Source organism: Eulemur rufifrons, chromosome 7 (assembly GCF_041146395.1).
Source record: "Eulemur rufifrons isolate Redbay chromosome 7, OSU_ERuf_1, whole genome shotgun sequence".
NCBI lineage: Eukaryota > Metazoa > Chordata > Mammalia > Primates > Lemuridae > Eulemur > Eulemur rufifrons.
In genome coordinates, this window is record NC_090989.1 from 66,670,503 (window position 1) to 66,697,243 (window position 26,741).

Genomic DNA, 26,741 nt, shown 5'->3' on the forward strand with positions numbered 1-26,741 from the left:
ACCCCTGTGCTTCTCCCCTGGAGGTAGCCATTCTCCTCACACTCATAATAATAACATTTTTACTTTTCTTTGCAATTTTACCTCCTATGTGGATAAATATAGTTTCAATGTGGCTATTTTTATATGACCATAATCATACTTTGTATATTCTTTTGTGTCTTGCTTTTGTTGCTCAGCACTTATTTTATGGGCTTCATCCATGCTGATGTGTATAGTTCATTCATTTTCATTGTTGTCTAGTATGCCGTTGTGTGAATATACCACAATTTACTTATCCTTTCTGTACTTGGAATGTTCGGGGTTATGGTCAATAATGTTACTATGAATATTCTTTTATACATATCCCTGTGCACGTGTACTTGAGTTTCTCTTGGGTGTAAAACCAGAAGTCAAATTGCTAGGTGATAGACTGTGTGTGTATATCTTCAACTTTACTAGATGGCGTCAACTATTTTTCAGAGTGCTAGTACCAGATTTATACTCCTACCAGTATATATGAGATTTTCCATTGCTCTATAGCCTCATCAATACTTGATATTGTTAGACTTTTAAATTTTTGCAGATCTGGTGAGTATATAGTGAAATCTGCTCATAGTTTTAATTTGCATTTTCCTGATTATTAATGAAGTTGAACATTTTCTCACATTTGTATTGGGTCTTTGGATTTTCTCTTTATAATGTCCCTGGTTCAAGTCTTTTACCCATGTTTCTAGTGGGTTGTTTTATTTTTCTTACTCATTTTTAGAATTCATAAATTCTGGATATTAGTCCTTTGTTGGTTATACATGTAAATAACTATTTTGCTCTGTGGCTAGTCTTTTCGTTCTTTTTATTGTCTTGATAAACATATAATTTGACATTTTGAAGGCAATACATCGGTAAGTTAGAGGCTCATGTGATGTGACATGTGAGGCATTTCTTACATTTAGTATTTTAAAATACAGTTCACCATTTATTTCTCTACAGAATAGTGTACCGACATAGAATCTTAACATATAATGCAAGTTTGGGTCAATCCCTAAGTATGCCTCTGTTTTAGTGAAAGAATAAGAACTAGTTGACTTTTTAAAATGTATCTGTCTGTTGCATTTTACTCTGTAGATTATGTGACAGATAATAGAGTTAAAGCAATCAAATATGTTAGAAAAAAGATGACAAATATATTGGGTTTGGAACTGAGGTGTCTGACAAACAGATCTAAGACCTAGGAAGAAAGTTTTTACATAGGAAAACTAAACATCGGTGCTCACAGGAAAGCCTTGCAAATCTTAATTTTATATGTAATCCTTATGATCTTGGCCATCTACTCAGCCCACAAGAGAATTTGATGAGGAGAAAGTTACTTCTATATTATACTTACATCCACAAAGGCTGAGCTATTGACAGCAAGGGAGGATGCAGAAAAGCTATGAAAGCAAAAGCTGAAAGAGGAATTCAGACTCCAGGTACCAAGAGTGCTATGTGACTGGGCATGTTCTGAGGACATTGCTTGTATTTTGTGCTACACCATAATTGTTACATTGATATTCATAATGGTAAACAGAAGGGGAAATTATGTTCAATGTAATCTGTTTAAGAAGTCAGAGATGTAGGCCAGGTACAATGGCTCACTCATGTAATCCCAGCACTTTGGGAGGATAAGGCAGGAGGATTGCTTGAACCCGGGAGTTTGAGACCAACCTGGGCAACATAGCAAGACCCTGTCTCTACAAAAACAAATTTAAAAATTAGCTGGGCATGGTGGCACTCACCTGTAGTTCTTACTACTTGGGAGGCTGAGGTAGGAGAATCGCTTGAGTCCAGGAGTTGGAGGCTGTGGTGAGCTGTGACCATGCCACTGCACTCCAGCCTCGGTGACAGAGTGATCCCATCTCTTAAAAAAAAAAAAAAAAAAAAAAAGTCAAGACTATAAAGACATTCATAAAAAATGGGTAAAATGGGGAAAAGAAGTATTGGTGTTTACCATTAGTTATCCAGAAAACATGATTATCTTGACAGGCACATTGCCCAAGGGTTCTGGAGAGTTTAGATTATGTTGATTATGGTTTATTTTAGTGCAATGACTTGTAGAGGTGAAACTCAACTTTTGTCAGTCCTAGTGATTAACTGATACTGCATCTGTGTCATTCACCCTAGTCCACACCACTGTCCTGTCACACATGGCCTATGAACAAAGCCTCCAACTTGTCTTCAGGCATTCACTCTTACCTCCCTCCAATCTCTTTTCTACTCTGTAGTCAATGTGATTTTAAAATGCAAGCTCTCCACATCACTGCATGGCTTCAAGCCCTCCTATAGTGTCCCTTTGCTCTTAGGATAAATATCAAAATCCTCAACATAATCTATGAGGACTGGATGATCTGGACCTTGCCTACTTCTCCGGCCTCCTGGACCCATTCCTCCTCTTACCTGCCTTGCAGCTTCCCTGGCCTTCTATAAATGTGTCTGGCTTTTCACCATCCCAAGGCCTTTGTACATACTGTTTCATCTACCTGGAAAATTCCTTCTCTTGCCATGCCACAGTCCACCCCTTTTGCCCTCTCTTCTTTTAGATCTCAGCCTATTCTGACCCTCTAGCTAGGTTCTCCTTCCCAAATCGCCTCTCTCACAGCACACTACTATTTTTTCTTGGTCCCTATCAACATTAGTAATTACATAAGAATTTGCGTAGTTATGGCATTGCCTCCTCCACCCCTAAACCTGAGAGGGGAGAGACATGTCTCTTCTCTACCTCCACTGCATCACCACGTCTAACAAGGCGCTGACTCATAGAAGGTACTTGTTAAATGTACGTTAAATAAGTATGTGAAGAATGAACAAATAAGCACAAGGTGGCATGTTTGACATTGTGGGCAAGAAGGAGATCTAGAAATTGGGACCAAATATAATTAAGAAAATCAAAACCTCTAGTTTGGGAAGATCAGAGAAGGTTCAGCACTAGACTTTACTCAATGGGTAGAATTTATCCAGGCAGGATTAGTGTTGGGAGTGGGGAGAAGGGTCATTCCAAGTGGATCAAACAGCAAGAATGAGGTAAGGGAGAAAGGAAAATGCAGGGTATGTTCGTGGCAAGGAGAGTAAGTACACCTGCTTAAAGATCAGGTTTTATCCTACCTAATGGATACAATGAACACTGTTTGGGGGATGGGCACACCTATAGCTGGGACTCAAACATTACAAAAGTGATCCATGTATCCAAAAACATTTAGACACCTTTAATATTTTGAAATTTAAAAAAAAAAATCAGGGTTTGTGAGCTGAATTGTGGGGAATAAGACTGGAATGACTGATTGGGCCTCATCATGGCAGACGCTGAACACCAAAGGAATTTAAACTCTACTGAGTAGCACCCAAGAAACACTGAGGGTTTTTGTTTTATATTTTTTAGCATGCGGGTTAGAGAACTGCTTTTATCTTTACCTTGATGCCTCATTGTCCTTTTATTCTCTCATTCTTTCTCTAGACTCAGAAACAGCCTCCACAGCACTCGGATCTCATCCTTTGTACCCACTTTCTGTAGATCAGCTCAACGCCTCTTCTCTCTCTCATACTGTCAGACACCTCCTTTTCCCTGCCATCTGACACTCACTTGTCACCTCATGCTCCCAGTGAGAGCTACACTTGAACTTCTGCTCCTGGTTCTTCTTTCTTTAGATTCCCCTTTAGTCCATACCTTCAGCAATAGTTTTTGTGGCTTCAGTTCTGGTGTCCATGACCAAAATTCCAATACTATATCCCTGAAGTGACTTTACTCGTACTGGCAGTTTCATATTCATTTCTTCATTCATTCACATTTTTTTCTGAGTAGCTACTCTGTACCAGGCACTGTTCCTAGATGGAACAAAACAGGCCATTCCCGCCCTTGTGAACACTGCTCTGCTGAGGAACCGGAACCATCAGCAAACATGAGGTCAAATGGCGATGAATGAGCATTGCTGCTGCAGGGTGTATTCAGTTCGCTGCCTGCTTCTCCTCATCTCAGCATCAGGAAATTGTGTCCTTTTCTCTCACACCAGTAACCTGATTTGACTTTCTTATCTGGGGCAAAAGCAACACCGTTTCCCCAGATACCCGAGTTCGTATCTGTAGACTCATGTTTGGCGTATTCTCTGGCAGTGAGCATGCTGCCAGGTCCTGAGCACGGGTCCCTCAAAGTTTCTGTCACAGCACCCTGTCAGGCCTCAGGTACTCTGCCTTAACTCTTTCAGTGGCCTCCTAAATGCCCTCCTCGCTCTCTGGGATCTTGCCCTGCATTTTATCTTTTCCACCAACACCAGACTCATCTCCCTGAAACAGTTTTTCAACATCTCACCTGTCTGTTAAAAGACTTCAGTAGCGCATTTACTTAGGATGCAGTGCAGACCTGTCTCCAAAGACATGTATATAGTTTTCCCTCCTACATATGATCCTTAAGAAACCCTTATCTATTATGCACACTATATTAGATTGAATCATATGAAACAGCCGCTTTTGCAGACTGAAAATATGTTTCAGCCTAACTGCACTTATCGAGTCATTGGCTGCCTGTGTGTCTTTCTCCCACATCACACTGTGAGTTCCAGGACAACCACATCTTGGTCTTCATGATGCCTTTATCTTTACTGTCTACCATAGCATCTGAACGCGGTACATAACAGTCACCAAATGCCCCGCCCACATCACACTTTGCTCCTGCTGCTTCCATCTCCTGTAAGACCCACTGACTTTCCTTAATCGCCTCCAGCCCACCTCCGCTGCCGGCCTGACTCACACCTTCATTTCTGGAAATTTTCATTTCTGCAAATGCTCCTTACTTCTCCACATTGATCTTTGTCTCCCCACCCACCGCTTAGCCATCTTCACCAATATTGCTCCTCCCCACCCCCAAAATATCAAACATTGTTCTTGAATATTCAGGACATGCAATGCCCTGAAATTGCTTTGTATTGGCCACATTGCTTAGCAAAAAGCTGCACCCTTAACAATGAGTTGAACGATCTCTGTGCCTAGCCTTTGTCTTTCACCTTGGGATCCAGCACTGTACTTCCAACTTTCTATGGCATAACTGCTCTTGGATGACTCACTGCACTCTGCTCAAAAGCACTGAAACTAAACTCATCATACAGCATCTCCCTAGTCTGCTCCCTTCTCAGGCCTCATGCACAGCTCTGCTCTTGACATCATGGCTCTCCTTCATTCTCTGTCCTCTTCCTCAAATGACTTTCCATTGGAGCACTGCTGTGATTACACATTCCTCAGCCTGGCTTCACAGTCTATATGATATGTGAAGTCTGTCCCTGGGAGCCTCGAGAGGAGAAGCATGTCTCCCAAACCACAGCAGCATTTTCTAGGATCCAGAACCTCCTGATGCACAGGCTCCTTCCCTCTGATCCTGCTCCTCCCCCGCGTCCTGTGCTGTCTGCAAACCTCTCCTCTGACATGTGCTTTCCAGTATGTGTGTGATTATCTTCACTGAAACATAATGATCTTTCAACTCATAATCTCCTTTGTCTACCAACCTATGCTACGTCGCTGTGTCTCCAACACTATTTCTCTGTTCTGATAGATAGGTTTCTGACCCCAGGAAGAGTGTTGTTGGAACACATCTTCTTCGTTGTTAGAATGATTGCTGGAATCCCATCCTTCAGCACTTTATGAGACAGAATCTTCTTCCAATTTACTATTGTTTCCCACGGGTTAGTTTTTGCCTCAGCAGCTGAATTACCACGACAAGGCTAATGTTTGATACTTGTGTTTATCTGTAGCACACTGAGCTAGAGGTAGGCTTTCACAGAAAGTGCTCAAAGAATAATTATTTGAATGATATGTTTTATGTATATTTCTTCTGTTTGTGTATATTTATAAATTTGTGTGTGTGTCTAGATGTGTTTCCCATGTACTCTTTAAGAAGTATCATCTCTATAGTTTGGAGGGCAAGGATACGTGAATAGTCTCTCTCACCATGAGGCCAATGACATGAACTAACGAGTCGTGTGCTCCGTACACTCCTAACTGTGGCTGACACAGGTGAAGGGCTTACCTGAGCTGTAGCCTAGAGTTATTTTTTCCCTATATCCTTTTCTCTCTCAAAATGAAAGACTAATTTTGCTGTTAAACTTAAAAGAGGGACGTGTATGTGCACATATGTGTTTGTATTGTGCTTACGTATGCATATATATGCATATATACATATGTATGTGCATGTACTCATGCATATATGTATATATGAGGGAAATACACCAAAATGTAAAAGATGGTTATTTCTGGATGGTGGGTTTTTTCCCAATTCTATACAATAAGACATAGTACTTTTATTAGCAACAATAAAAAAAATGAATGGATGTTATTTTTTTAAAGGACAGAAAGGGACAAGATGATTAGAGATCGCTGAGGTCCACCCGCTGCATGAACCAAGGGTGAGGGGACAGGCGAGTGCCTAGTAGGGAACAGGGCGATCCACTTCTTAGTATCTCAAGATTTGAGCAAGTGACCAGGGAGTGCCTTTGGGCTGGCGTGCAGGACGGGCCAAGGCTGTGAGCTGAGGAACTGGCAACATTTTTCTGTTGTGAGGGGCAGGAGCCTCGGGCTGCGAAAGGAGAGGGAAGGAAAATGCAGGGGCAGGAAGGGGAGGGTAAGCTCTTCAGGGTTTCCCCCAGAACTCAGCTGTTTAGAGACATATGGAAAAGGTGAGGAAAAGCTTGAAATATACTTTCAAGTTCATTAATAGATTTCATGATGAGAAACGCAGTGGGAGAGAGAGGAAGGAGACATGTTTCGAGTTTGGTTTTAACCTCCTGTGAGCCCAGAAGGAAAGGTTTCCGGAGGGACTCAGCGTGGGGACACTGGGACCCAGGTCAGGGGACGCAGAGAGCACCAGTAAAGGAACTCACTTGCCACGACATGGGCAGCCAAGGCGAGACAGCCCCCTCAGCCCAATACCCTCTCCTCCCCCTCCCACGGTCTAGGGACAGAAGGAAATTTTTCTGGTAAGGAGGCTATTTCTAACCTTTCTGAACTTGAAACTAAAAAAAGATGACATGAAACAAGTATTTTTAACGCTGTCTCTCCCACACCACCTAGTTTCAGAGTTCTCTCAGAGGGTTCCCTGAGCAGAGGAAGAAATGGAAAGAGGAAACACAGGGAGATTGAGTATTGCTGGCTGGGGCTGATTTCTTTGCACAGGTGAGGAGGGCCTGGCCTGTCACTTGGGAGGCAGCATGACAGGTGGACATAACTCTGTACCACCTCTGAGGCCTTCCTCCTTGTCACTGCACTGCTTAGCCTGCCTGTCCTTGTCAGTAACCGCCCCCCCCCACACACATACACACAGTTTGGGGTGCAGAGCCCTGGGTCAGCATGAGCAGCAAACACAGATGTCTAGATCCCACAGGGACCCTGAGGACAGAGTAGGATGCATGAAACAACACACAGAAAGGCACAAAAGTGAGCCCTTGGAAAGAGCTGACAGTATGTTTCATGGTGTTTATTTATGTCTTCTCTCTATGCAGTATTTAATATTTTTATTATTGTGTATCTCAGTTTTAATTCTGATGGCTACATCAAGAAAAAGTTCCTGTCTGGGCCCTGGTTTGAAACTTGAGGTGGAGAAATGCTTTTTTAAAACCAGTTAATATGGTGTTTGCAAAGTTCCCGGTATGTAATGAAGGAACACAAACAGAGCGTATAAAGTCCCCACCAAGGACAAAATCCCCCACCTCATCTAATGGGAGATACAGTCCTTTCCCTAAGATGTCACTGCAATGATTGGGCAGGCAGAGAAAACCACAAAGGCTGCCTGCAAGGAAGCCATCCAGAGCATAAACAACTGACAATAGCAAGTGCCTTTCTTACTGAAGTCCTAACACGAGCCTGGCATTTTACATATAGTGTCTCATTTCATCCTCACAACAGTTCTTCAAGGTAAGTATCATTATCCTCATTTTGCAGATAAGGAAAATGTTACTTAGAGAGGTTAAATAACTTACTCAGGGTCACACAAGCAGAAAGTGGCAGAGCTGAGATTTGAACCCAGGTCTTTCTGATAATTGTTACATACACTGCCAAGTTCTTCCACTGGCCAAGTCCATTAAAGAAAACAATTGGATGATTCAGGCAAAAACACACAAAGCAACATTTTGGCGGAAATATTGTAAATCTTATCATTTCCCCTTCCTGATCAACTGAAAAGTCAAGAACATCCCATGTTCCATGTATTGACTGTGTCAATCACACACTGTCTTCTGTGCCGAGCAGAGCATGGCATGAGTCAGGAATTCAGAGGGGGCTGTTTATTATGTCTTAGCCATGGGAATAGCAATTCAGGCACATCAATGCCTCTGTGATTCCTAATCCATCAGACAAAAACATTGAGAACATACCACTGTGTGGAGATGCATTTAAAAATCTGTTGTAAAAATAGCTGCCTCAACTTCTTTGTGGAACCAGAAAGGGTATACTATAATAAATATATTCCCCTTTGTGGCTATTTTTATATCACTGGATGTCCAATGAGTACAGAACATCTCTCTGTAGCTCAGAAAGCTCTTCTTATGAGAGTCTAGTATCAGAATGGGGCCTTCAGTGTATTAAATAAACAGCATTTATATGAAGGGGTCTGTACTTGAATAGGGGAAGATGGAGGAAATCTCAGTCCCCCCCGCCCAATAAACAAAGGATGTTTGGGAAGTCTGGTTAATAAAAGCCATCGTCCTATAAAGTAGGTCTCACTGATTTTTGCCCCTCATGGAAAATGCCAAAGACAAATGTTTCTGGCCAGTGTGTGCTAGAAGACTTGAAATTGCAGCTGAAATGCTGTGAAACTCAGGTTTTCCAGTGATGGAGTGGTTGGCACATAGAAAAGGCCTCTGCACCTTGAAAAAGGATTCCAAACCAGGTGGCCCTTAGAATTACCAGGTAAATGTTTCAAAAAGCTGATCCCAGGCCCTACCCTAGCTTATAGAATCAGAAAGCCAAAGTATAGGGTGATTGGAAATGGACCTTATGTGTGGATTCTAAGCTGAGAGCTGTTTTCTAAATAAGAGAGATCATTAGCATTTCAAAAAAATTTTAATGTTCTCTTTTTCATACTTTCACTTAAACTTTTTCCACTAGTTCTTGCCCTAGGCCAGGTTTTTAAAAAACCATCCTCCTAGTGAATGGCTGTCATTTTTAAAGTTAAGAGCTATACATTGGTGTTAATTACTCTTTTAAGGTACAAATTGGGCTATATAAAATAATGACTTCCTGCATAAATGTGTATGTATTTTCTCAGGGTTTTAGGGAACAAGTGTTCATTTGCCTGTGAGGGTTTATTTCCTAGGTGTCTCACACATCACACCATCATAAGACAGATTTGTGGCTACACACAGACAATCATAACTTGAGGTTTAAAAGGGGATAAGAAATCTCCTGTAACACCTAATGAATATATGTAATGAAATGACCAATATCACTTCAAATTACATTCTCAGGGATAAGATAGATCCTTATGTGAGGGATGCTTTCCAAGATCTTTGGAATCAACAAACATAAAGACATACAAATCCATTTAGCAGATGGATTCTCCTTTAGAAGAGACCACACATGCAATGGTTAAGGACAGCTTTGGAGTCAAATGAACCTTGGTTCAGATCTCACGCCCTCCACTTGCCAGTGCCGTGATCCTGGGCAGGACCTCTCTGGGTGCCAGTCTGCAAATGGGGGTAATGGTATTACCCACCTCACAAGTCTGCGGTGCAGATGGTGTGAAATGATGCATGTATAGCACTCAGCACTCTGCCTGGCATGTGGTAAGCACTCAATAAATAATTGCTATTAATAATAAGGGCAATAAAAATATTTTTAAAGCTTCTCTCCCCTTCCAAATTTTAACAACCATATAAAGAGCAGAATGTCAAGTTCAGCACTTATAAAACTATTAAATTTTGCCACTAAAATAAATTCTACAGCTCTTATAGCATGTCTACAGACTCACCGTAATTCACTCAGTGAATTATGGTTTGGGGAACTAGCTCATCAGGACAGCTGATGTCACCTCCCATGTTAGTGTTAATGTGACATTATGCACCAAAAACGGTGATTTAAACTTCTTGAGCCACTTTTGCCCTGGTAAAGGTGAGCTTAGCCGGTGCCTAGTGCCTTCACCACGAGTTACTTCTCAAATGCATGCGTGTAGCTCCCGGCTTTCTTCAGAATCTCGTCTCCCTTCTGAATCCTGAGTATCCCCTGTCTTCCCCAGGGTAACTACCACTTCGCCCTTGACACTGAAGTTTTTTCTCTTGCTTAATGAACAGTTTTTGCCCAGCTGAAGTTCTTCCTAAGAGAGTTTCAGGCTATTTTTCTCATTTCTATATGGCAAGTGTGATGGGGGCTTTGACATCACGGAGCTGAGCCCCAGTTAAATGTGAGATCATACTCCTTAATTTATCCTGAACGTTTCTCTTGGCTAGGAGCCATTACTATTTAGAATATTTCTCTCCTCCAAAGCACTAGAAGTTCACTTTCTTTGAAGGGTCACTTTTCTTAAAGAAACAATGATCTATTGCTGCAGATGGCTCAGTTTATAGGTGGGGTCAACCACACTGGCGTATGGAAGCGGAGTCTCTAGCATGGACTCCCCCACATGCTCTCTTACTCAACAATTCACTCCCTCAGCCAGCCTTGCAGTCTGTCTGAACCAGCCTCGTGCCTTGGAAAAATTACCTATTGCCCCCTCTCGTGGACCCTGGAAACACCTGAAATCATAAATTCCAAGTCTTTTACTACCAAAGATGCACTACATAAATTGGTAAACTTTTCTCAGTTTCTTTCTCCTAATTAAATGTCATAGCAAGACTTGTTGGTAGGACATAGGGACCCTAAAAGAGTTTAAACAAAAAGAAACAAAACAAAAAAGGGGTGAAATAAACACTAATGATTACTGCCACTAGGAACTCATATTTAATGCATCCCTGTCTCTATCACTCCTGGCTCCACTCCTGCTTATGTGTCTGGAATCTTGGGAAGCCACTGCAGGACTAGTCTACATGGGTCTCATGGGATGAAAGTAAATGGATCTGAGTTCTGACAAAGTTAGCGAACATGGCCAGTCTGTGATCCTCATCTGGATCCTGGACCTGGTGGGCTTCTTCTGAACCTTCAGGCCAAGGAATGCCTTATACAATGCTCTGCTTCCTCCATATCATCTTCTAAAAAAAATGAATGGGTATTTACTAGGTCGCACTCTGTGCATTGGGTTACTAGAAATACAGTAGGTTGCACTGATGATTTAACTCTGTTTTCTATAAAGGGCTACGGGATCTCATGCAGATTTTTGCAAAGTCATATGCAAATCACAGAGCCCAGCCCTTTTCTTAACAGGATGGCAACCTTGTTCCTCGGTGGCACCTGGGACCTGGAGATCCTTTCTCCACTTACGTTTAGCACGCAGCCTGGGACTTGTCCCTGCAGCTCACCGGGTTAGCCGTGGCGCCGTTGGGACCTCCCACCGGGACTCCAATCACCCACCTCTCTTGAGACTGCTCTGGCAGGGCTGGTGTGGGGTGCAGCCTTTGCTCAGAGGGCAACATGTTCCAAGCAAAATCTTCCCATCTGGGCCGTGGGCTCACCCCTTGGGGCTCCCTTCTTCTCTACTGGGTGCAATTTGAGGTTTCTGAGCTTCTCTCCAAAGTCGAAAACGGTGGGGCAGTAGGGACCTGTGAGAGGCCCCATGGCCCGATGTACTTCCCCCAGCTCCCGCTCTGAACAGCAGATACCCCCAGGCCCTTGCTGCCCTAGAGGTCTGCAATATGAGTGGACAGGTTAATTAGAGGGACACATTTGTCTCTGAAGTTTTTCTCCAGGTTGAACATTTCTATTATCAGTGGCCCCCAATCTAGAAAAACCCATCATTCTAATCTAGCTTACCTCCCCAAAATCATAAGAAAGAGGAGAGAAGAAGAAGGAATGGTTTACGGTAGAGAAGGTGAGGATTAACTCTAGTCTTTCCCAAACATTGGCAGCAACAACTTCCACAACAAATTTTCTATTTGCTTCAGCCTACCCACGTTTTGTCATATTTTTCTAGCTCCTCCCTAAGGTCTCTGGTTCAAAGACCACCCTTCCAGCCCCCATTTGCTTCAGATTATCCTATTGAAGGGTAGGTGGGAAGTGTGAGAAGATATAAATGAAATAAACTGGCCACGTGTTGGTAATTGTTGAAACTAGACGATGGGTATATGGGCATATCATTCTCTCCACTTTTGTATATGTTTGCAATTTTTCATAATAAAATTTTTTTAAAAGTCCTCCAGCTTCCACGACACTCAAGAGAGACCCCCAACCCTTAGCTCAGAGTTTCATGGAAACCCCACACCAAGGCAAGAGGCAGAGATGATGATTCCATTTCATATATACACTCATTTTCTAACTTTTTTTTAAGGCCCACTGCTTTATTTTCAATAGACTAAACCTGATTTCTAAGAGGTCCTGAAGTTGGGCTCACTTCCCTGGCTGGGTTATGGGGGAGGGCAGGGTAAAGGGTCCCTTAAAAGTTTACACTTCCATGTATCTCACAATCTTATTGTGAGGATGTAACTTGTTCAGTGTTCTGAACTTTGCGAAGGAAACGTGTTCTCAATGCAAAGTGTCATTCTCTGGAATTGCACCTGGCTCAGGAAAGGACTGTCTTTGTACTTGAATTTAAATCCAATGGAGAACCTTAACACGGGCATTTGCATGACTGAGAATTGCTGCTGTCTTTTTTCCGTATGTCACTTTCTTGAATGTGTTCTAATAAAATGATTCTAAAGCAGGCTGTTGATATACAGTGATTTATAAATACTTTCTGTTGAGTGCTGAGGCCCTTAATTCTCTGCCAAGGAATCCACCCTATCCCACTTTCCAGAAAGATCTGTCAAGCTGGGGACAGATGCAATGAGCGTGCGTCTGGCATGATGGCGGCACCACTGCAATTGCAGTCACTGATAAGAATCATGTCAACCATGGCAATTTTGTCTTCTGATTGCCTAGCAACAGAATGTGTTTTTCAGAATACAGATGATCATATGTAGAAGATGAGTGTGGTGGGAAAAGGCAGAGGGGCGGGGCAGGAGTAGGAGTATGATTCACTCTGCCAGGGAGGGACGGAGGGAGGGAGCCAGGTGGAATGAGACACAGGCAGCCAGAAAGAGAGGCAAAGTTCAGACTCTTTCGTTCAGTGACAGTTCTCAGCATGTTCAAATAATTGTTCACATTGATTTACAAAATTGAATCTTTTGAAATCAAGGCATAGCAAGTTACGAATCTCAAAATCTCATTAGGCAAATGGGAAACAAAAGAAGAAAATATATATTTCCAATGGATTTATCCCAATCTTTCTGGCCCTTCAACAAGACTAGCTAGGGAACTCCCATGGGCTAGTAACAAACTTAGGTCAATTCTTTGGAAAGGAGGCATCTGTAGAAACCTCAGGGTTTAAAGAGCTCATAAAGGGGAAGGGAAGGCAGAACCAGACAAAGAGGCTCTGTTTACTGGGCACTTCTCTTACACCAGCTACTGGGAAGGCACTTCATATACTCCACTGATTTTCACAGCCATGCTGAGAGGCAGGCAGTACTGTCTGCATTTTCCAAATGAGGAGGCTGAAACTAAGAGAAGTAAATAATGTTTAAAAACTCTTATAGCTAGAAAATAGCAGAAACTTGATTCAAATTCAGGTCTCTTATCCCCAAATCCACACTTTTCCAAGCCACTGGGCTGATGGCCCAGGTGCCCAGCCTGGGCTCTCCCTTGTACATCTCCCACAGTCGTTCACGTCCGTGAACTGTATAGCTCTGTATGCCCTCTGGGTGCAGACCAGTCTCCTGCTCTTCCTCGTGTATTGGAGATCTCTGACAGACCAGGGTCTCTGCAGCACACATCCACGTACCTGTGGCTTGGTTGTGTAGGGCACAGGCTGATTGAGGCTGAATCACTGTTTGGTTTTCATAGGGATTTGTCTACTCAGCAAATATTTTTCAAGTGCCTCCAAGTGCTGGTTACTATTAGGTAGATGGGCACACAGTCCCTGTTCTCACAGAGCTTACCAGTAGAGGAGACAGATATTAATCAAGTCACACATGAATGGCTACATAATTGCAACTAGAAGGCACCTTGGAAATCATTGAGATCAACAGATGAAACTGACACCCAGAAATGCTGTTTGCCCAAGCAGTTTGCATAAGATCATAGAGCACGTTAGGGGCAGAATAAGAACTAGAACCCAGAACTCTTGATTTTTATTCTTAGACTACATTTTTTCCCTAATATGTCATACTCTACCATTACATACCCATAAACTGCCCCCTAACCCCAGCCAGCCATATAATCATGTTGGTCAATCAAGACACTATTCTCATTCCTAGACAAAACCAGAGAGTACATTTTGAAATGATAATCAAACAGTATAGTGAAGTAAATCCCTGAGGATGATATTTACTAAAGCCTTGTTTGCAAGGTCATCTCAGAGCTCAAAGCAGGAACAGAAAGGCATAGCGACACTGCCTATTAAGGGTGCTTACAGGGGTTCCAGTGTTTTGGACGTTCCCCAGTATTTTCCCACTCCCAGACTCAGCCGTCACTCATAAACTCACTAATTCAACAGATTTTTACTGGATGCCTACTAGGTGCCAGGCACAGTTCTCAGAGCTGAGGACATAGCAGTGAAGTGCACATTCTAGCTGGGAGAGAGGGACAGTAAACAAAATAAGTAAGCAAATATAACACAGCATATTAGTGATGTTGCTATAAAGAAAAAGTAAATCAAGAAAGGAAGATAGGGAGTCACAGAGGTAGGGATGCATTTTAAAGTAAGGTGGTCAGGAAAATAAACCTTGCTAAAAAAATGATTTACTGGGTCATCATTTTATATATATATATATATATATACACACACACACACACACACATATTTACATATATAAATGCATACACATATATACCAGATAGTATATACATGTATATGAATGAATTGGTGTTGGATACATCTCCTCTCTTTAACAGTGGTTTAACATGTCACTCTGGGCCCAGCTCTAAGTAGCCAGCTATATAGCATAATTTGAAAAATCCTGCAAGCTGCCTCCTACCTCCTTCAGGAAAAAAAAAAGGGCTTCTCATGGCATGTCCCAGTGCCCAATTCCTAGCTTTCCCTTTTTTCCTTTGGGCCAAAGCAGTGGTTCTCAAAGTTGAATGTACATCAGAACCACCTAGAAGGCTTGTTAAAACACAGATTGCAGAGCCTACCCTCAGAGTTTGTGATTCAGTAGATCTGGGGTGCACACATGAACTTGCATTTCTAACAAATTCCCAGGTAATGCAGACGCTGCTGGTCCAGGGACCACACTTTGAGAACTACTAATTGAAGTTATTGTAGCTGGAAGTTTTCTGTTAAAATGAGACTATTACCTGAGAAAGGATGCATTCATTCCTTAGGTTGCATGGACATTATTAAAGTAATTATCCTTAAAAAGCAGAGTCCTTAAGAAGTGATACTATTTTTTTTTAACTGGGAAAGTTTCAGAAGCCACAGCCCAATACCCCAAGCATTGAGGAATTATGGCAAGGAACATGTCCTAAATAGGAGGCGCCAACAATATTTCATTGTTCATCTATCAATGCTTTGCATTTTCATAACATGTAATGCTTTTACAAGCCCTTTTGCCCACTACTTTCTCTTGGCCAGCTAACCTATTAGGTAGGCAGAACAGGTGTAATTATTACATTTTATACATAAGAAAATTGAGACATAAAGAGGTAATATAGTCTCCCGTGGGCCATCAAGTCTGAGAACCCTGGTTGCCTTACTCCTGGTGCAGTGTTCTTTCTCCACTGACCCTAGCTGTAGCTTTCTCCTAGGGCATCTATTCCTGGGTTATTAAAATCTATTCCTAGTTATTAAAGTACAGGACCTATAGTTGTTCTTTGCCTTTTGCCGTGTTCCAAATCTCATTTGCTGCAAGTAGATTATCCATGTAAGTGATTAACTGTGACAAGTCCTAGGCCCTGAATGAGTTTCCTCTGCCATAAAAATATTTCTCTTCTTCTCCTACCAGGTATTGTACAGAGAAAATGCTAACTCGTTTTATTATTAGTATAAGCTGGAACTAATCATTATGAAAGCAAACCAGCTGGGGGAAAAAAACACACATAATGCTTTCCAAAGGCAAATAGAAATGACATTTTGATTATATGTACCATTGCTTTCATTCCATTAGTAGAGATAATTGAAAGTTTTCTGTATCACTAAAGCACCCAGCAAAATGAAAGTGGATTTGTTAAATCTGATGGCTGGTGAATCACATTCTCAAGTGTTTAAATATACTACCCCCTCCAGAAAAAAGGAAGTGAAGGATAAAATCCTCCTTCCCAGTATTTGCCTGTCTGGTCATTTTCTCTACTCCTGCACCGATGCTCATGGTGAGAGAGTGAGGTCTCCCATTGCATCTCACAGATGGTGACCCTGTGGTCACAAGGAGCTATCTCCCTTCAGCTTCTGTGCTGTCTTTGGGTACCCAGGAGCCCAAGGTTTTAGAAGTTTAATTTCTAAAGTAGCCCTCATCTGTCTCCCAACCCATTGATATTCTGACATCTTCCTCCTGTACTTTGCCATTGGGGCCACTCATTTATTCAAGAAACATTTATTAAGCACTCAGTATGTACCAGATGCCATAAAAGCCACCAAACAGGCTGCAAAAATGAGTTAGAAATAGGCCTGTCTTCAAAGAATATGGCATATAATAGAACCACTCTCTAAATCACGTAGAATCATCAACATTCAGGTGTATTCTAGATGTAGATTATATTCCTATTTAAGTTGCTCCCCATTTTCATTCTCTGTACTCATTGCATCTTCAAAGAAAACAAATTGATGAGTTGATGAGTTTTTTCAGCTTCAACATAAAATAGGCACCATTAGGAAAGAAAATATACTTAGGGAAGAGAAAAGTGGGACAAGGAAGGAGCACTAGTCTGAAGTTCTGAGCACATACAGAAATAGTTATGTATCAGCAGCCCAAAAGCATAGTAACTAGGGAGCAGTATAGGATCTAACCTCTGCTGTTTCCATGTGGACCATGGAATTTATGTGGGTCATAAAGCTTTGATGATTAGAAATTCCATATTGATGAAAGATCCATTGTGAATGTGTTTTTGCTGAGCTTTAGACTCCACAAAGTCTGCGGTGAAAACAACTATTCCTTTAAACAAAAATTCATGTGCACAGAAGCACAGGGACTGAGCATAGAAGAAAACAGCTTGGGCTGGGGGAGAGAGAGTGGAATGCGGAGGATTCAGTTAGCTGAGTCAGTCTTAGAGAATCCATGAGAAGAGATTCAAACCATAATCCAACAATGTGTGCATCTGTGTGTGTGTGTGCAAATGTGTACACAGATACATATGCACAGGAAAAGTGTTGAAGACGAGTCATAAGGATTTTATGAGGATGTAAGCCATTTAAATAAATTCTAAATTCGTAATCCAGAAAGAAAGACAAGTTTAGAAAACCAAAAGTGCAATCAGAAGTTAAGGATGAAATTCGAGTTCTGGTGACCAAATGGCTCAAGGAATATCACTAACACATCTTCCTCATATTTGTATTGAGCCATGTGACTCTCAGCAGCTTCAAGAGGCTGCTCAGGCTCTGACACCACTGTTCTTTAGGTTGAGCTTTGTGAATAGTGGAATCCCAGTCAGGGGTTCAGGGCAGATCTGCAGCTGGTTCTCAGATCTGTCCTTTGAAACCTGTTTCTACCAGCTCTGCAAACCTGTCCTGGCCTGAAGGGAGTTTTCTCAGCACAGATGCTATATCCAGGCTTACCAGTGACCATCAAAGATGCCAGTGGCATGATGATACAGCCAGGCCTGCCATGGGTGGGTGCGGTCATGGATAGGGATAGCTGCAGGAAGATTTAGAGGGTTCAGGAGTAGCAGTGATGGAGAGGAGGATTCTACGTATCTGCCTTCGAGTTTCTAGCATGGTGGAATAAGGAATGTTATTCTATTTGTAAGAATGCCTAGGGATTCTGTTGCCTATCAATAGTGACCCTTAATGGGCCTTATATGCAAGCATATGTGGAGTTTTTAGATTTGGCTATGCTGAGTTCTGCTTGGTGGTTGTTATGGCACACCTCAGAGTAAAAGCAAGTGCCAGGGTGGAGGTAGGGATTAAAAAATAATTTTTGTAGAAGTAGGGTTTAGATTTTATTGGTGCAGCATTCTCACTCTGAGAGTGACCCATAAGTATGGCACCCTAGATGTTGCTCTGGTATCTCACAGATTCACAAGGACTTGCATGGGCATCTTGGCCCTGGGGGAGCAAGTTGGTGATAAAATTGATGACACAGTTGAGTTCCTTGAAGGCCAGCTGGAAGTTAGCAATGGAAATTGTAGGCTTTGTACTTCTTGGACTCTTCCTGCATTTGCATTTGCTCCTGAAGATGCTGAAATATTGTTTTATTCTTTGGTATTCCTGGGACTATGCAATCAAGAAACTTGTTGGAGAGCATAGATATAAGCCTCAAAGCCAGGCCATCACAAATAATCTAAGTATTCTGTCTACCCTGCAGGGCCAGAGGCAGGCTTAGAGATGGAATAGGTTATTAAAGAGGGGGGCCTTTGCAATGTTCAACTGACTGACTGATGTTATGGAATAAAAGTGGTGACAGTTCAGCTTAATGGCACAGCAAAATGTTGCTTGTAGGGCTACACAGGTGCACAGCCTTCTAGGTGAGGCCAACAAGCTATCAGCCCAGCATTTCTGGCTTCTAAGAAATGAATAATTCAGAAATGAAACTGAGAAGGCAATCAGTCCATGAGTCTGATGGTCTTGCCAAGATGATTGCTTTGACCATTACCACAAACTGATTTCCCATGATGTCCCAGACCTCAAATTTGGCTGTAATAACCCAAAATCTGAATAACTGATTTCTTCTGAATTAGATGTCTTATAACAGACATATGGGAATGGGAGGTGCAGAGGGTTGAGATAGGATAGCGCCAATAGTCACACTGGACACAATGGTCTCTTTGGTAAATGTTTGACATGGGGGAAGGGTATCAAGGGATATGCCCAAAGTAATGTAATGATTTGGGTTTTGGAGAGAGTCCTTCCACTATCATAGACTATGGGAATGGCTAATACGTCCTACAGAGGTCAATGAGGGGGTCATTTGTCCAAAAAACAAAAGAATGAGTATTGCTAATAATTAGCGGCTCTCAAGAAGTACTGGGTATCCATCATGTTCATTCATTTATTCATCTAACAAATACTTATTAGATACCTACTAAGTGCCAGGATCTATTCTAGAAATAGAAAACAAAACACACACACACACACACACACACACACACACAAAAAAAAAAAAAAAGAATTCCTGCCTTCACAGAGCTCCAATTCTGGTGGGAATACAAATAAGTAAAATATATAAAATGCCAGATGATGATACATGCTATGAAGGAAAATATAGTTGCAAAGGTTTGTAGACAGTGCAGGGGATGAGGAAGGGGGAAGGGGAGGACCTGAGTTCCGGTGACTGACACAATCAGAGATACAGACTGCAACGAGATTAGTCTAGATGGTCTTGAGGCAGTTAGTGATAATGAGGCTGTGAGTGTTGGAGGACAGGGAGAGGTGAGGGCTTTTCTATAAACACAAGGTTTTAGAAATTTATTTTCAATACTCTCCCAAGAAAGCATAAAGACTTGGGGAGGAGCAGTTTTTTCCAGGAGCAGGTAGGAGATCTCAGGTAAGATGGCCTCTCCCCCAGTCTTCATGCCTCCATTGGAGCCAAGAGGGTGCCCAAAAATGTGCACCAGAAATCAAGTGGGAACCTCACACTACGTCCCCACCTTCCCCCAGGAGTCAAAGGAGGCCTTTCTGATGTGACGTAACCCTAGGTTAGAGAGCCTGGATTCTATTCAAAGTGACAAGGACCTCACCTATGGTGTGGTTAAACATCTCTCAAGTTTATACAGTGAGATTCTTGAAACTGAATCAAGGTTCTAGTCCAAGTTCTACATGAATCTGGGAACTAAGAACTCTGGAATACACTATTCATAAATCTCTGGAAGCTCAAAGGGGTATTGCAGATTCTGAGTAGTGTGATAAGGTATTTGTTTTATCCTTAAGAGATTTAAAATATTAATTCCTTTGGTTTACTTCCCTTGATTCCCAGCAGACTGTAGGGCCCCTCCTGTCTTGTTTGATAAAGGTTCAGCAGCAGCAGGAAGCACGGTTTATAACAAAGCCTGCCTGGAGACCCACCCTGGTAACCAGTACAAAGACAGAGAGTCCAGTTTGCTTTATCACAAACAAGACAGGGCCCCAGGAGACCCAATGAAGAGGTGCAGGAACTCACACTAGAGTCTTGGGATAGTAATTCATATAGAATCTGTTCCTTTCGCCCAAGTGATAGGTATGCTCAACCTAGATCTGAGTCCCTGACAGCAGGAAGATGGCTCATCATAGCTGTGGGTAAATGAAGCTTCCCTAATCCTCTCCCCAAAGATTCATCAAATTTATGCAGCAGACTTGAGAGGTGAGGAGAATCTAGCTGTCTCCTCAAAGCTTCATCAGGTTTCCCTCAAGGGACAAGCTGTTAAGGTTAAGGCCAAATGAGAGGGGAGCTCAGGGTACCAGCACACGTACACACCCTCCCATTCATTGTGTAGTAGCTCCCATCAAATGCATCAAATGCTAAGCCTTATCTTTAGAGAGATATACTGCAAGACTAAGTCTAGGAGATTGTCTGTCACAGATGTATAGAAGGATTAGTCTCAGGTGGCACTGGTTAGTGCCTCCAGATAAGAGCGGCATGGGACAAGTTCATTCTAACTCAGGTTTTATTATAGGGACCAAGTGGTGTAATGGCAAACTAAATCACATTCTCCATGTGGCTATGAGAAATCAAATGTAGCAGTTGGTTATTTTCTTGGATCTACTCATGTGCTTAGCAGGGGTACTCTAACCATATCTGTGTGGGTCAACCATCTTTTGGCCTTTCCTGATAAAAATTTTGGACATGACTCAGACTCAGATCCTATAGATTGCAAAAACTTTTGAACTTACGTGTAGAAGTAGGTCATTAGCTGGATCAAGAACCAATACAGTTTTATAACATCCATGTCTAGTAATTGGATCATACTAGTAATTGGATTGGTGATTACTACACTAAGTTCCATGAGGGCAGGCATGGATTCTTGTCTGCTTTTTACACTGCTGTATCCCCAATGCTTATGCGAGTGTCTGACACAATTGTAGTACTGCGAGTACAATTGCATAGTATATAGAACATGTGCAATCTCCTTTGTGTGCAGAAACACAGAGAGAAATATTCTCCATCTTCAGAGCAACCAGACTGGTAGGTGCATAGCTCTGTTGTAATGCTGAGGAGTAGGAAGTTCTGCAGAATGACGTCATACTTGGCGAAAACAAGGAGCCTGCTGCTTGAGTTCCAGTTCTTGATGATGCAAGAGTAGAAGGCAGGTTTCATGCATGATCTGGTAGGCAAAACTCAAATCCAGAATTAAGGACCAGGGTGGATATACAGGGAGGGCAATTGAAAACCTAGCAAAGAAGCTCCAAGGCCATAATCAAAGGAACAAGTGGGCAGTGGAAGCCCAGGTGCACAGCCAGGGGTGGGAAACTACAGTGTGGTTTGGTCACTGAAAATTCAGAGATAAATGTCAACTCTTCTCTCAACACAGTTTTTATTGTATTACCCACCCATGAATGTTTAAGTGTGCTACTTGACTTCTGGGGGTTTGTGCATCATTTTTAATTAAGAATAGCAAATGAGAAGATTGAGAAAAGGAAAAGAACCAAGGACCAAGAGCAATGAACAGAGTACATGTCAAAAAAGAAAAGAAAAGAAAAGAAAGAACTGCTCTGAGAAGTCAAATTTTAAAAATGTCTCTCATTTGGTTTGCTTCACTGAGTTGGTTGCCAATAAGAAGGCCTAAAGTTCTAAAGACAGAATTGCTTGAAAAGGCACTTCTCCCCTCTTCCCTGCCCTAATCCCATGTGCATGATCCTTATTAAACATTCTTGAAGCTCCAGGAAATGAAAATGTGAGAATCGATCCATCTGTTGTGAGTCAGCCCGGGAAATGGTCAACAGTGGGCTCTGATGCCAGGTCCCCGATGGCAAGTGAAGCTGGCCTTCAGCTTGACTTTATCGAGCTTTGGGACTATTCTAAAAGTACACAAAAGGAATATAAAATATGGTATTTAACTAGAAGAGTCACACAGTCCATTTGGGAGAGAGAAAATATAAGTACTCAGAGAACAAAATTCATTGTGTGTAGGATAGGAATAGATATTGCATTATCCTGAGAAGTCCAAAAGCTAAAATGATCTCTCCTCCCTCTGTATCTCTACCCAACACCAAGGATGAGTCATACAGCATGTAGTGGAAGTATTCTTTAGGTTGTTTTTGAAAACTACTAATAATAATCATGGTAGTGGTAGAATAACAGCAATAATAAAATCAAATAAGTCTGCTAGAAATGCATTCAATTTATATTTGTCTTATTATGGCCCCATTACATCTCTCTCTCTTTTTTGACTTTATCTTTCCTGCCACTTTTTCAATATTCCTGGACTCCTACCAATATCCATCCCTAAGACAATTTCATCCAAAGAAGAGAATAAAGGCAAATGTGTCTGTCAGGATAAGCTAGGTTATGCAGTGGTAACAAACAACTTTAAAAATACTATTGGCTTAAAACAAGGACTTATTTCTTGCTAACACTACATGTTCATAATGAGTTTGCAGGGGACTCTGTTCATTATAGGCAATCAGGGATTATGTCTGATGGACCAGCTTCTAAAGTTGCCAATTACTATCCCAGACAGAGAATTCTGAACGTTCTGGCACCCACAATTACATGCTTCAGCCTAGAAATGACTCACCATCAATGGCCAAAACTAGTAACATGGCCCTAGTCGACCACAAGGAGGCCAGGAAATGCAATTGAGTTATGTATCCAGAAGGCAGAGAGCTAGAAATGTTTGGTGAACATCAGAATGACCACCTTAGCAGTTAACATCAAGTCATATTTGCAAACAATTTACATTTTGGCCTTAAACAAATTTTCAAATTTTGGCTGTACTGAAAAGATTTGTGTGTGTGAATTTCAAACTTATACATTGAAGTCACATTATTCACATGTAGCTCTTGGTTTGCTTTCTGTTCATCCTACTGCCCTAGTTTCTAATAGCCCCGCCCAGGAATATCAGAGCCTATATATGCCATGGGTCAGTGCTAATGTCAATGCTTAGTTAGAGTATAAAGATAAGGAAGCTTCTCGTTCTTCTCAACACTTTTTCCAGACTTAGGGAACCAGTTTTTAGGGTACAATGTCCTGATGAGTCTGGTGGGACATGAGTCTTTCTGTATCTTAGAGCTTAATTTATTACATTGTTCATATGCTGGCCTGTGGAGTTCTCTATTAGTATCTGCCATACGATTCTGTAGATGCTACATGGCAGGGATGTGAAGTTATTGAATCCCCAACAGCAGTGTCACTGACTAAAGTTTCAAAGACTATTTTGCCTAAGTTCAAGAACCCGATGCATATGCCATGTTGCTCCTATCGTAAGTAATGCTATAAGATTGCATGATCTCACTCTAGAGATCGTTTAGTTACTCCATCAGTAAGTAGCTTCTGATATCAGTGGGAAGCTAGGGCAAATTCTATTACAAACCACATTCAGATTGTTTGCAAACATAAAGTTTTGGACACAAGCAGACCTAGGCAAGAACGTAGAGCACTGCAGTGGTACAGAAAGAACACTGGGATGGAATCAGGAAATTCACTTTTGGTCCTAATTCTGCTATTGACTAGCTATGTGAGCTTTGAAAAATATTTCAGCCAAATCATCTATCTTTTCAAACCCTGTTTCCTAATCCGTAAAATTGGAAAGTAATAGAAACTAATTTCAAAATTTCCTTCTAGTTTAAAGAGTATATTTTTCTATTACTGGCTTAGTTATGACCCATAAATCCATGACTTTTATTGGAAAAAATCAACAAACACACATCCCAAGTAATGTAGAATTGGGAAAAATCATATTTATATATAAAGGATAACCTAATTTTATTTGTATATGATTATTATCTGTACTGTATCTGTATTATCTGACAAAAGAGACACAGGACCATAAAATAATAATGTTTAAAAATTGTTCGGCTTGAAAATATGAATGAAGAGGTTTTCAGAAATTAGCATATATGCTCCATTTTCTCATTCATTTATTCATCCATTCATTTAAACATGTATTGAGCATCTACTATGTAATCATCTGGGCTAAATGAGCAGAGAGGAGCAGGGAAATTGAGGACATTGGCAAGAGCATTACTGAAATAATGAGTCAAGGCACCTAAGCTATAGAATAAAGAAAATGATGAAGGGAGAGACTGATGGATTGGGAGAAAGCCAAGGGCTGTATGAACTGGAGGTGCCAGTGGGGTTAAAGAAAGGTCATAGTATAAATAATTGGATGAGCAGGTTGGAAGGAGAGAAAGTTGTAGTCAGGAAGGAGGATGTGAGACTTCTACTTCTAACCAAGATAGAGAAGCAAGAACCAGATTTACTTCCCTGCCTGAAACGATTTTTCTAATGGGCAAAATATAAGAAACAATAATTTTCAAGACACTGAATATCAGACAATAAGGACTGCGTGATCCCTGAGAGAGAGGAAACAAAGTGATCCCTACAAATACTCCAACTTACTAGCTTCCTGCTGTGAGTTTCCAGGTGTGAGTGGGGGAAGGGTATAGAGCCTGATCTCACCAGCCAGACTGAAAAATCTGGGGCATCAGGTAGAGTACTTAGAAAGGTATTACCTTAGTAGTGGAGAATAATAAATCCTAGACTAAACAGGGCTCTGCTTCTGCCCACAAGACTTAAAGGATCAGACTGTTTCCAGGTAATTTAATTGTATCACAAAACAAAGCTCAAGAAAATTTATAGGACTACATACTCTGGGCAACATAGAGAGACCTTGTCTCTACAAAAACATTTTTAAAATTAGCCAGGTGCAGTGTTGCACACCTGTGGTCCCAGATACTCGGGAGGCTGAGGCAGGAGGATTACTTGAGCCCAGGAGTTTGAGTATACAGTGAGCTATGATCCAGCCTGGGCAACAGAGTGAGACCCCATATGTAAAAAAAAAAAAAATTTAGAAGGATACGAACATATGGAGTATTCAATAAGGTTAAAATTCACAATGTCCAGCATCCAATCAATATCATGACCCATAATAAGGGGGGAAAAATCAATCAAAACTGATCCAGAATGGATACAGGTGTTAGAATTAGCAGACATGGACATAAAACCATGGACATAAACTCATAAAACATGAGTTTTCCAAGAATGCTGACCTGTTACGAAAACTTGCCCTTTCAGTCTATTTCAATCTGTCTGGTCACTTGGGTTTCAGAGCAGCCGTGTCGCAGACAATGCTGAGCTCTCATAATTAGCTCTCTGGCATTCCCCTCACTTTCTGTCTCCTTTGTAAACGAGATAGGGTTCTTTGACCCAAGCTGCTTTTGAATTTTCTTTTCTCCCCTGACCAGAATAGAAAAATGTGGAGATCAAATACATTTCCAACCTTCCCTTGTTTACCTTCATAAGACTCTATTGTCTATGTCAGAATTAGAAGGCTTGACATAAGAATATAAGAGAAAAGCAAACCCCAAATGACATTGGCTTAAATAAGAGAGAAGTATATTTCTCTTTCACATAACCAGACTCCTGCAGGTAAGCAGTCTAGGACTGGTACAGAAGGTCAGCAAGTGCCCAGGATGTTTCTGACTTATGCCTCCAACATTCCTACCGTTCAGTCTAAGGCTTATAGTCCTAGGTGTATGCTGTTCTAGGGAGCAGGATGGGCAAAAGGCAAGAAGTGTCATCTCCCATATTAAGGAGACAAGTTGCAATCAAGGCTAAAGGTCACATCTCATTGGCCAAAGCATGGTAATATACTAGCTGCAAGGGTACCTGGGAAATGTACTCTTTCACTGGGTAGCAATGTGGGCACCCCCTGCCCCCCAAATATGAGTCTTTATTCCTAAGAAATAAGGGAAGAATGGACTTCGGGAGGCACTAGAAGTCTTTGCCATACTATCTCTCCTTATCAGAAAAATAACTAGTGTTAATCTGTTGCACATCTCTCTAATGAGTTCTTTCCTCAACATTTTGTACTTAATTTGTACAGAAGAAGGTGTCACTTATTTTGTACAGAAGAGTATTAATATATAACAATGATATCCTTGAAATTCACAACTCCTAACTTATTGCACATATCACAAAGGAGCATTGCATTTTCCCTCTTAAACTGTATTTTATAACAAATCAATTTTTAAAGAATTATGATGTATTTCCCTCAAAATTGATGATGACACAATGAAAAATCCAAAGTTATAAGCCAATAAAAGGCATTTAAAATATACACTCTACCTATTTCCAAAAGGACTTGAGAGAGTTTAATTAAAATCCTAATGGAGATACGTGCAAAAGTATATATTCCTAAAATAATATGGTATTTGGGATGCACTTCCAAATAATCTAATTTGGGGCATGGTATAATAGGTGGCAGTATAAGTGAAACAAGTTCAGCCATGCTAATTGTTAAAGCCAGGTATTCTGTCTATTTTTGTATATGTTATAAATTTTTCATATTAAAAAGTTAAAATTTATTTTTTTATTTATTTTATTTATTTTTTATTTTTTTGAGACAGAATCTCA

At 41.3% G+C, this 26,741-nt stretch overlaps 1 protein-coding gene across 9 annotated transcripts in view; it reads left to right on the top strand.

Moving 5' to 3' along the window:
• Positions 1-26,741, top strand: part of KALRN (kalirin RhoGEF kinase) — a 639,384-nt gene that overhangs the window by 449,825 nt on the left and 162,818 nt on the right. For 7 of the 9 annotated variants that reach the window (XM_069475127.1, XM_069475129.1, XM_069475128.1 and 4 more), the window contains one exon: positions 11,338-12,769. The exons of the other annotated variants lie outside the window; for them this stretch is intronic. In XM_069475127.1, coding sequence (XP_069331228.1) covers positions 11,338-11,400 — 63 coding nt within the window. In that variant the 3' untranslated portion in view covers positions 11,401-12,769. Of the gene's footprint in view, positions 1-11,337; positions 12,770-26,741 lie in introns of those variants that run through there. 9 annotated transcript variants of the gene reach the window in all.